The sequence below is a fragment of the Bos grunniens genome, chromosome 28 (genome assembly GCF_055505025.1).
Source record: "Bos grunniens cultivar Pamir isolate PY7600 chromosome 28, Bosgru_T2T1.0, whole genome shotgun sequence".
Lineage (NCBI taxonomy): Eukaryota > Metazoa > Chordata > Mammalia > Artiodactyla > Bovidae > Bos > Bos grunniens.
In genome coordinates, this window is record NC_141192.1 from 35778125 (window position 1) to 35790379 (window position 12255).

Below are 12255 nucleotides of genomic sequence, written 5' to 3' on the forward strand. Positions count from 1 at the left end.
GGTCTTGGATGTGACCTACGTGGGTGTCTAACTATGAACTTTTAAATGAGTCACATAAGCATGGTGTCCATTTAGATAACCTCACATCTCTCTGTACCAGAAAGGTAATTTCAGGGAAGAAGTGGGGACAGGTATCTTTTTAATTTAAGTGAGCAGTACCTGATCCTTCCTCAGTCACCATCCCAAGTCCTTCAGCTTTGTTTTGTCGCTCAAATGCATTTAGGTCGAGGACACTGCAATAACAGGGAGAAAAACATTTAGAGGACTAACAGAACCTTTCCTTTCTTCAGAAGGGCAAATGTGTATCACGAAGTGTGAACCGAATGTTATTATGCATTGAAAACATACCCTGACTCAATGTCTACCAATAGAGTTCTTTCGTAGCAGACTACCTTTCCAGGGACCACACTGAAATGATCCATGTGAAAGTCAAATATATGGCATAAATGGGTTTCAACTTGGGAGAACATTACAAAGTCAGCAGGCATACTGAACTATAATTATAATAATCATGTTTTTCCAGTTGGAATAGCTTATCACATTAAGTATGTGTCAGGTTCTTTAGTCAAATGCTATCTGAATGATTTTAAATACTGTAAAAACTACAAAATGATCATAAATTATTTGGTTAAGGATTATTGTAGGGAAGATGAGAGGTGATCTCAAAGCTCACAGATAAAATGAAATGGAATTTTATGGTTTTCAAAAATCATATAGTATTCATTCTCAAATATGGAGAATATACATTAATTCTCCAAGGTCCTTATTTAAGTACAAGGAAGACTATTTTAAGACATTATTAACATGGAACAAGTTAGTAATGAAGACATTACTAACATTTAACAGCAAGATAGAATATAAGACACTTGCACGTTTTTGCCCCACTTGAAAGTGTGCTTAACCATTAAAAAATCTTCTGTGAACACAACATTCTAAAACAACTATATACTGCAATAAAAATTAAATTTAAAAAATTGTTTCAATAAAAAAATTTTCTGTGTATACGTACTGTCAGTAATGTAAAACAAGTACTTTTAAAGATACAACCACTGAGTGGAACTAAAGCCAGGAAAGCAGGTGCTTACCTGCATGACTGCATCAGGCCAGCCAGGCTCTGAAAGAAGCCCACGTCCTTTTTCTCCTTGAGGTAGTCAAGCATTTTCTGCAGTAAATAAATAAACCACATGGTCACTGAACACAAATCTTATTTTTTGTTAAATAAGAAACAACATTCTTTCTATGCTAAAATAAAGATAAATATCAGTGCACACAAACATGACCATGAAATAGTGACACGCGTGTCACATCAAGAGGCTTGCACATTTCTGCGCATGTGCAGCAGGACATACCCATGGCTTTGCCTTACAAAACACCAGGAGCAGCATAAATATCGGGGAAAATAGAACTCTTAGTTCTCTTCAAGTCACTCTGTAAGTATTTGCAGATTCAGATACTTAGTTCAAGTTTACTGGGAACAAGGCCCACCTGAATGCTATTCACAGATTTCACTACAAAAGTGAGCTCCAATGCAAGTTTGATGAATGACGCAGGGCACTCAAATCTGGTGCTCTGGGACACACCAGAGGGATGGGGTGGGGAGGGAGGTGGGAGGGGGATTCAGGATGGTGGGACACATATATACCCATGGCTGATTCACATTGATGTGTGGCAAAAATCACAATATTGTAAAGTAATTAGCCTCCAATTAAAATAAACAGATTAATAATAATAAAAAAAAAAGTGAGCTCCTTAAAAAGCAGTCATCCAAGAGCTCTGGGAGAAGGCAATGGCACCCCACTCCAGTACTCTTGCCTGGAAAATCCCATGCATGGAGGAGCTTGGTAGGCTGCAGTCCATGGGGTCGCTGAGGTCGGACACGACTGAGCGACTTCACTTTCCCTTTTCACTTTCATGCATTGGAGAAGGAAATGGCAACCCACTCCAGTGTTCTTGCCTGGAGAATCCCAGGGATAGGGGAGCCTAGTGGGCTGCCATCTATGGGGTTGCTCAGAGTCGGACACACCTGAAGTGACTTAGCAAGAGCTCTGACTACCATACGCTGCTAAGACAGAAATTCAGTTTCCATTACCATGGTCTCTAAACTCAAGGAATGGTGGGAATCATTTGACTATTAATTTTTCTCTGTTCTCAGAATGATGTCCAGATTCTGTAGTCAACATATTGGTTAAACATAAATGTAAAAAATACTAACACAATGCATTGCTGTGAGTATATTGTTACATGCCATAGGGAAAGAGCTACTTCGAATGTGAATAGGATGTGCTGTAGGTTTCAAATAAGTACATTCAAGAAGATAAGAGAAACACTAAGAGGATAAAGACACTGATCTTCTCTGAATCTTAAATCAGTTCAGTTCAGTCACTCAGTCGTGTCCGAAAATAGCAGGGAACAATTCCTTCTACCAGTGCTATTTAGACAGGGCTCAACTAAGCAGTCAAAATGGTGGTAAGTAATCTTTTTCCAGAAATTAGAGTTAAAGGTAATATAAAACTAAATATGTGAAGGCTGCATACACATCCACAAAGTGCAGTGTGTGTGTGTTTGCACACACATGGATACACCTACACATGCGTGCTAAGTCACTTCAGTCGTGTCCGACTCTGTGCGACCCCATAGACGGCAGCTCTCCAGGCTCCCCTGTCTCTGGGATTCTCCAGGCAAGAACACTGGAGTGGGTTGCCATTGCCTTCTCCAATGCATGAAAGTGAAAAGGGAAAGTGAAGTCGCTCAGTCGTGTCCGACCCTCAGCGACCCCATGGACTTCAGCCTGCCAGGTCCTCCATCCATGAGATTTTCCAGGCAAGAGTACTGGAGTGGGGTGCCACTGCCTTCTCCACACATGCATAGATACATACAAACACAAACACATAAAAACATAGCCGTTTTGGGGTGTATGTGTGTGTGTGATAACTTACTGGTATAATAAACATGAAGCAGTTATTAATCATTGGTCTTTTAAAACAAAATAAACATGATTTATATGGCAAAGGAAGGTATATCTGAAGGTTTAGAGAGAAGATGAAAAGATATATACATACAGTGAGTATATTTATTACATGATCTCCCAAGGTTCCTTTTGACTCCAAGGATTCTGGAGATATATACATATATATATATATTTATAAATATATATATATATATAAAATTAAGATCTTTTGAAGTAATACATAAGCTAAGGGAACCTATTTCTTGATCAGTATTGTGGAGAGATTAGGTAAGTTTTCTTTATTTTTCCTTACATTTTAAAGAAGTCATATAGTCTTTTACTGTGGAAATCAAAAAAGAAAATCTGTAAATTGGATAGGAAAAAAATTCACTTTTATTTTTATTAAATTCTAACTGAAATTTTGGAGAAGGCAATGGCACCCACTCCAGTACTCTTGCCTGGAAAATCCCATGGATGGAGGAGCCTGGTAGGCTCCAGTCCATGGGGTCGCTAAGAGTCGGGCACAACTGAGCGACTTCACTTTCACTTTTCACTTTCATGCATTGGAAAAGGACATGGCAACCCACTCCAGTGTTCTTGCCTGGAGAATCCCAGGGACAGAGAAGCCTAGTGGACGGCCCTCTATGGGGTCGCACAGAGTCGGACACGACTGAGGCGACTTAGCAGCAGCAGCAGCAACTGAAATTTAGCATTCCTTTCAACAAGTAATCTAAGCAACAAACACAAGTAGGATTAATAATGGCTATGATTTTGTTACCAATAAGGATTTTGGATATTTTCCTATCACATTACAGTTGTTATAGCTACTTAAAAGTATTTAATCTTTTCTTCTCAATAATTATTAGACTAAGCACTAGATCTTTTACTTAATGAATTCATAACGAAATAAACAACCTTATATAACATTATGATAACCACATTTCAATATACTTTATTTCTTTTGTCAACCTGTGTAATTTTACTTCATGTACTTACAAACATTACACCAAGAAGAGGCCAGGGATTTCAATCTAATTATAACATGTAATGATTATATTTACAGTAAAAAAAGCACACAATTTGAGAACAAGGTAAAAATGAATTTTGCAGTTCTTCTACTACTAGTTTGGCCAAAAATATTGTTCATATTTTCTTATAAGATATTACAGAAAATCCCAAATGAACTTTTTGGCCAACTCAATACTTCACCTAGTTCAAAACTTAGCCAATCCAAAAGAGGCCGTCAACATTTTCTGTTTTTCTTTTCTTAGACTCAAAGGTCTTCTCGGAGCATATTCTTGGTTTTGTCCCACTGTAGTGATTCCCACCTTAGTGATTCTGAGGTTCACAACAACTTGAAGTCAAACATTCTAAGGTTCTCACTAGCCTTCCTGTCCTTCAATGAGAGAAGTCCTTTACCTGCCTCACTAATACTTAGCCAAGAAAGAATAGTTATTAGTTCCCTGTTCATCAACTGTTCTTTCTCATATACAAGCCAAGATATAAAAATAAGAGTTTTAGAATAACACAATCTGAAGTTTATATTATATTTTACTGTTTTTCAATGAGCATAAGAATTTTTTCTGTGCTCAGAGCCACACTGTCAGATGTGGCCCCAGAGTCATGAAATACATGCTTATTAGTCTGTTCCTGTTTTTTTTTTTCTCCCTAAGTCGCTCAAATATATATATATTTTAGTGAAGTAAACTTGATTTACAGTATTGTATTAATTTTTGCTAAATAGCAAAGAGACTCAGTTATACATACACATACCTTTGTTTTATATTCTTTTCCATATGGTTTATTGCAGGACAGTGAATACAGTTTCCTGTGCTATACAGTAGGATGTTGTTGGTTATCCACTCTGTATATGATAGTTTGCATCTTCTAATCCCAATTTCTATTCCCTCCCCTACTCTCCTCCCCCTTGGTAACCACAAGTCTCTACATCTGTGAGTCTGTTTTCATTTTGTAGATAGGTTCAATTGTGGAGTATTTTAGATTTCATATATAAGTGAAATATGGTGTTTGTCTTTCTCTTTCTGAGATACTTCACTTCTTATGAAAACCTCTAGTTGTATCCATGCTGATGTGAGTGTCATGGCATTCTTTCATTCTTTTTAATGGCTGAGTATTATTCCATTGTGTATATGTACCACTTCTTATTTATCCATTCATATGTCAATGGGCATTTAAGTTGTTTCCATGTTTTAGCTATTGTAAATTGTGCTGCTATGAACGTAGTAATACATGTTTCTTTTTCAATAATAGGTTTTTCTGAATATATGTCCAGGAGTAGGATTGCAGGATTATATCTTAATCCTATTTTTAGTTCTCTGAAGAACCTCCATACTGTACATACTTTTCATAGTGGCTGTACATTCCCACCAACAATGTAGGAGGGTTCCTTTCTCTCCACACACTCTCTAGCATTTATTATTTATAGTTAAGTCACTCAGATACTCTTATTCTAACAAACTTACAGATCTTTGCATTCAGTTGTATAGAGACATTGCATTATCAAATCCCCAGTCCTGATAACGTCTAACTTTCAAACTGAATATAAAAACTTGGTTGGGAAGTGATTTTCTTATTTTAGGAGAATAGAAAGATTTCTAACTAGAAATAATTCTGAACAGTGCATCCTATTTACATGTTAACCCATGAGCCAGCTTCATACTAACTATTAACAAAATCTCAAGAGTCAATTCATAGGAGGTATAACACTATAAAACATGTTCCTAAACTAGGCTGCCTAGGGAAGGAAATTCATATTTCACTATTAAAACACAACAGCTGCTTTATGCTGACTTAGTCACATGAAATGCAGCATTGCAAATGACGACACCACATGACATGACTTCAGACTTCTAAAGAGAAACATTATCTATTGTCGTACCTAGAAGCTGTGTTTATTGTGCTAACTAGAAGATATCTGGATACTAGGACAAGACCATAAAATAAAGACATATTTTACATAGAAAGTGAAAAAAAAAGTACAACTAATTGTTCTTTTACGATGATTGTTCAACAGGATGACTATATGGTCCATCTATTTGAAAAGCACATTATGTGAAAGGCTTAATGACATACCTGCTGTACTGTAGAGTTCCCTCCATTTAAGATAGCAATTCCAAGTTTCAAAGTAGCAGCCACCATGGGTCCAGTTTCACCTTAAAAATACAAAATATAGTGTTCCTTGTATCTCTTCACTTGCTACATTAACCAATTATATCTCAAAATGTGCACTTTTAAAGTCCTTATCAGCTTCCTACAAATGTGTGTCATGGTGGAGGAGGACAGACTGATGTATATACCAAAAAAAAATTAAGAGTCATAATGCATATTTTGCCATCAATGTTTTTACTAAATTCTGTGTAATATGTCCATGAGTTGAAATTACATGAGAAAGCAGAAAAAAAGAACAGGCAGAAACAAATGATTTTGAAATACTGATACTTAAAATTATTAAAATGTAAAACTAATCATGAGTAATAAAATAACATTGAAATGAACATAAGCCACTTAAAATTTTCTCCTTCCTCCCTCAAGTATGTTTGAACAACTTTTATGATTTTCATTTCATCACTTTTATCTTCATGTGTTTGTAGTAATGCTTTATTAAGATGACTAGTCATAATTTTGTTATTCAAGTAATAATTGACAAAATTTAAAATCCAACTTGTTGTCTATAATTCAGCATATTATGTTTTATTTTTAATGTAATTCACCTCCACTTATCTTAGAAATGAAACAATCCTTATATTTGGAGAGGAGTGTTTAATATCCACTATTACTTTTCTATTCCATTCAAATTAGAATAAAAAGTTTTCATAAATGGAAGAAAAAGCAGCTTGAACTGGCTGGCTGTTGACAAATGCAATAGCACTTCAACTGCTAAAAATGACTCACGTTAAAAATCTAAACATTTATATCAAGGGTCCTGAGGGCCACATCCAGCTTGGCACCTATTTTTGTAAATAAAGTTTTACTGAAACAAGGCCACACATTATCTCTAGATGGCAGACACTATGGCAGAGTTGAAGAGTTGCCCCTGAGACCCCAATGGCTTGAAAAACTGAAAATATTTACTACCTGGCCTCTCACAGAAACTGTTTGCCCACCCCTGATTTACCTGATCAGTTTGTTAGCATTGTGTCCCAATATAATTTCCAAAACTTAATGAACAGAAACAAAATAGATCTTTCAGTAAGACTCTGATTGAAAATAATTAACATTGGATTGGGCAAAAGAGAGTTGGCCTTTATGAATTCACCTGACTTCATCATAAACATGAAATTCAGGGATTAAATATATCAGTATAATACAAATAAGGGAGCTCCCAGGAAAATCTGAAGAATCAACCCTTCCAAGGTAGGGTAATGAGCCTCACCTTTGCTGGCACTGATGGTCTGCAGCACCATCTCAGCAGCACCGCGGTCATGGAGCCTGGCTTGTTGGTATAGAAGCTTTTGCTTTTCCATTTCTTTTTCCTGAACACAAATCCCAACCATTTATGTTGCGACTATCATTAAGCAGAGTAGCTTTCTATAAACCATATTTTCATCATCTCTTCATGTATGGGCTCTATGACAACATTATGGACCATTTCAACACCAACAATGTTATTCAACAGATGTTAACATAGTCAGCTCTTGATTTTTCCCTTTATATTTCTTGTGATAGACTTTTGGTACTTGTTTATCAGGATGAATTTTCTTAATTTTAATGACTGGATTAGTCCAAAGCCTGTATGATACTTTTGAAGTACTATACTTCATCATTGAAACTTGCACTTTCTGAATGATACATTTGTGCATCAGTTTGTCATGTTTTTAATCATCTCCCAAGTCATGGCCATAACTTGATACTGCTCAGCAAATGGCTTGAGTTGCAAGTTATCACTGAGTGACAGAAAAACATCAACTGAGGACGTGTTGGAGTTTAAGCAAAATTGAAAGCTGATATGGATAAAAAGGTAGGCTTCAACTAAGTAGTGAACTTATGATAACAGATCTCCCCAGTTCCCCCCAAAGAATAAAAGAAGCAATGTGCCTTTATATTTTGTATTCTCAGGTGGTAACAAACGATACTGCATGGTACTGCTAGAGCAATGGCTGGAGATTGTTCTTTTCTACTTAAACTACCACTGAAAATATACAGAAGGAAATCAAAATAAAATATAAAGGCACAGCAAGTTCAAGACTGGTAGGATCATTCACTTGAGCTATTCAGTTCGCTGGAGAATTGAGACGGAACCAAGCAGTATAAGTTGCAGAATGAAAGTTGCATAGAGCCCTATGACAGCGCGTCCATCAAATGGCGTGGTAGAGAAGCTTAGTCAATGGGACATGAAACAGTCAATTAGTATCATGTCCATAAACACAACGGCCAAAACATATATGACCTAAGAGCAGGAAGAGCTGCAGCAGAAGTAGCCAGAGTGACAGCTTTGCTGCCGTAAACTTTCCATCCAAAGTACGGAAAATAGACACTGGAAGATGGAAGAGGTTTAAAAAATGAAGGCTTGCTAGTTACAGAATATGAAAAAGAAAGTAAACTAAAAGGAGGGGGGGAAGAAATGGGCTCAAACAAATGAAAAAAGAAACCTTTAAATCAAAAGCAACCAACACAGACATTTATGCTGTTACCAGAGAGTTCTCGCCGAGGCTGGCAAATTTGTCTCTTAAATCTTTGATAATATCGTGCTGCGAAAACAAAATTGATCAGGGTTTTTTTCACACTATATAAGAGCTCCTGTGATTAATTTTATTTTTTCTTAAATTATGTGATAGGCCTAAATGGAAGCAGAGAAAAGAAAAAAAAAAGGCAGCTTTGCTTTATATGTAGCCATGCTAACATCTAAAAGGTTTGCCTTCATGTTTAAACCTCTTCCTGTGAAGTCAAAAACAAAACGAAAACAAAACCACACAGACACACAAAATCATACTGTAATTACAACACAGTTTGAGAAAAACTGAAAGAAGACCCTTTTGTCTGCTCTTCAGGTGTTTTATAAAATTAGTGAGCAACATTTGATTCTTCCTTTTAGACCCAACAATCTTTGACTTTCCTCCCATTGCCAGAGCTATTTATGGAACTTTTACTTCCCAGTTTTCCCTTTGTGAAAGGCTTTGCCCGGAAAACAGTGATAAGAAATTATTGGCTTAAGGAACTGCACTATAATTTTTATCAACTAAAGAAGCAAGGGAGCTAGAAAGAGTGATTCTTCTATTGACTTAGTAGAACATACAAAGATAGTCATCAAGACATCCAAAGAAAATGGAAGATGCCAGCATGCTGTATATTCTTGAGGAAAACAATAACAAAAAACAATGGCCATTGGTGCTCCAAAAGTAGGTAGACCAACCCAAAGATCTGCCAGGGCCACTTGCACAATAGATTCTAAAGTCACAACATCCTCTTTAGTAACTGAAATCACTCATGATGGGTAGACCCTACAAGCACCAAGAAAGACAAGGTATCAAATTGCCTTCTTTACAAACTTAACTCCCTGAGCAAAGATTACTCATTTTTCTCATATAATATATAAATTCCAACAATAATGCTTTGGGGGAAATTATGAGACTCATTTGAAAAAAAGATGTTGAGCAAAAAAGATATGCTGATCTAGAAGTGGGAAAATTATTTCATAAAGAGGGATCGACCACTCTTTTGAATTTCTTCTGTTAGACTGAATTGGAAGCTCTCTCTTCAGAACATCTTTAATATTAGTTATTTTTGTACTTTGTTGTCCTTTGAGGATTGCTTCTGGGTATATAAAGCTCCAGGAGTTGGTGATGGACAGGGAAGCCTGGAGTGCTGCAGCCCATGGGGTTGCAAAGAGTTGGACATGACTGAGTGACTGAACTGAACTGAACTCTGGATGTATAATTTAATCTCATTAGAAATTTGATCATGACATAAAAAAATAAAACTTTGAAAGGGAAAATAGAAAGTTTTCATGCAATAAAATAATGGACTATGTGGAAAAAAGTCTTCCATTTTATATCTACTGCAGATTAGCTTTTCTAAGCATACTGGAGACAGATCTTTTAAAAGTATCTTACTTGGGGAAAACAGCAAGTATCTACTATAGCATTTCTCCAAGTAAGATACTTTTAAAAGATCTATCTCCAAGGAATCCTACTTTTTAAAAATAGTTTTAAAAAGTAGGGTTCCTTGTCCCTTTCCACTTCAAATTCCATTTGACCTGCCTAAGGGTGTTATACATGCACTATACCTTCAACCTATTGTTTCAGTCTTTAAATTATTCCAAGGTCACAAAGGAAGGTTAAGGGAAAAAAAAAAAAAAAACAGGAACAGCTCCACAATTTGAATTTTCCCTTAGGCAAAAAGTTCTGATCACCAAAAGCAACCAAGCATTATCAGCTCTTTTCTAAATAAGATTGTTATGAGTTTTTCAAGGTCAAGGGTGATCATATCTCAGACCTATGATAAAATCACAGTCATTGAATGGAAGTATTCAACATCAAGATTTGCTTCTACTATAACTGAAGTCTGTAATAAAATTGCTAATAATCCTCCACTTTGTCTTAAGAGTGGCTCAAGTCTTTAGCACTTGATGGAGGGGAGGGAGGGAGGAAGGAAGGAAGGAGAAAGATCTGAAGGAAAAAAAAGCCATTCGATTCTTCAGAAATTTGCTTTATATGAGAAAAAATATTGAGATAAGAATAAATTAGGGAAGTGCGTAATCACCCAGCGCCGGCGCTGGCCGGCGCTCGCGCCTGACACTGCTCAGGCGCTCAAAAAAAAAAAAAAAAAAAGAATAAATTATACCATCCCTTGCTTCTTGATGGAGAAAACAGTTTATCCCCACAATAGAGATGAAAATATGATGACAGCAAAGAAATTCACACTGTTTCTGAAGGACCCTCCTGATTTCATGGAAATCACAGTTTGAGGACAACAATTCTATAGCCTATGCATGCTACTGGCTTGCATTTTGTTGCATTTTCAAGTCTTCAGCAACTAGTGAAAAGGTTTTCATATGTTTTCGTCTTAAACTGAATATGAAAGCTGATTATAAGTGGAGAGAAATTTCCAAGAGATGAACCCTTTCTAAAAAAGTCATAATGTAGTAATGTTACAAGTCAATATTAAATCATCTTATTTGGCATCTTAAATGTAGTCATAATCTACAAGGTGATGTTGAGACTTAGTATTTCAAGAAGAAAACATCAAAATACAGAAGATTTAATTAAATAACTAAGAGGACAAAACTGAAAGGCAGTGAAATAATACTAATAGTTTGGTTTACAACATAAACAGGCCAACTCAGACTAACGAAGAAACAAAAGTGATAGGTAACAGTCACATTTCCAGAGATTCACCTAATTCTGTTCTGTATCCCAGCTTCCAAAACTATGGATTAGCCATATTCATATATGGGTGACTCCCAGTGCTAGGGAAACACTTAAAGATTATAATTTTACTCAACAATGGATGGTTCCCCAAATTTTTAAGTTTTCACTTTTTAAAAAACCAAATGTACATGGAGGTTTCTAGAAGTAAAGCTTCATGAGGAAAAGGATCACTGCTTGTTTTTTTTATATTAAACACGAACCAGTACACATACACTGAATACCCAGTAGCTCCCTGCACATTAAAGATGTTCAAGAATGCATAAATGAATGATGGAACTGAATAATGTGATATCATTTAGTATGCTAAATTAATCCAAAACTTAACAAACATTTTCTTTTATCTGAAGAGCTACTAAGTTAGTAACGTGAAAAGTTTAGTTTCCTTTTAGTACATGGTCTATGAAGTTGAATTATACACACACAAAAAAAGAATAATTCTCAAACTGTAGTTTTTAATTCATTTAGCAGCTTAATTTTTTCCCTGTACCTTTCATTACTACACATCCTCTTTGTTGCTGAACTATCAAATGGTACAATAATCTTCCAGAGTTGTTCTCAATAGGATGGTAAAAGTTTGTAATGTTCTCTTTAATTTAAAAAAGTGTCTTTACCCAAAATAAACTTTGTTTAAATACCAAAAATTTACCAATATACGATCAGAGACAACAAAATCACTAAACCAGAAAAATTTAGTTCAGATAATGTGTTGGGAGGCTCTGAAAGTCAGACTTTATGCTTTACTTCTTCCTGTATCAGATACACTTGCATTTCTTAGAATATCATTTTCACTAGATTTGGCATATTTAGAACTAATTAATACTACCGTGAACTTCCAGATGTTCAAGCTGGTTTTACAAAAGGCAGAGGAACCAGAGATCAAATGGCCAATATCTGCTAGATCATTGAAAAAGCAAGAGAGTT

The 12255-nt window shown here is 35.8% G+C and overlaps 1 protein-coding gene across 10 annotated transcripts in view; it reads right to left on the reverse strand.

Annotated features, from left to right (window-relative positions):
* The window catches only part of RYR2 (ryanodine receptor 2), an 820811-nt gene that overhangs the window by 87201 nt on the left and 721355 nt on the right, over positions 1-12255 (reverse strand). For all 10 annotated transcript variants that reach the window (XM_086382784.1, XM_086382783.1, XM_086382782.1 and 7 more), the window contains 4 exons: positions 7341-7440; positions 6041-6120; positions 1086-1162; positions 160-233 (listed from right to left, as the gene is read on the reverse strand). In XM_086382784.1, coding sequence (XP_086238910.1) covers positions 160-233; positions 1086-1162; positions 6041-6120; positions 7341-7440 — 331 coding nt within the window. The remainder of the gene's footprint in view (positions 1-159; positions 234-1085; positions 1163-6040; positions 6121-7340; positions 7441-12255) is intronic.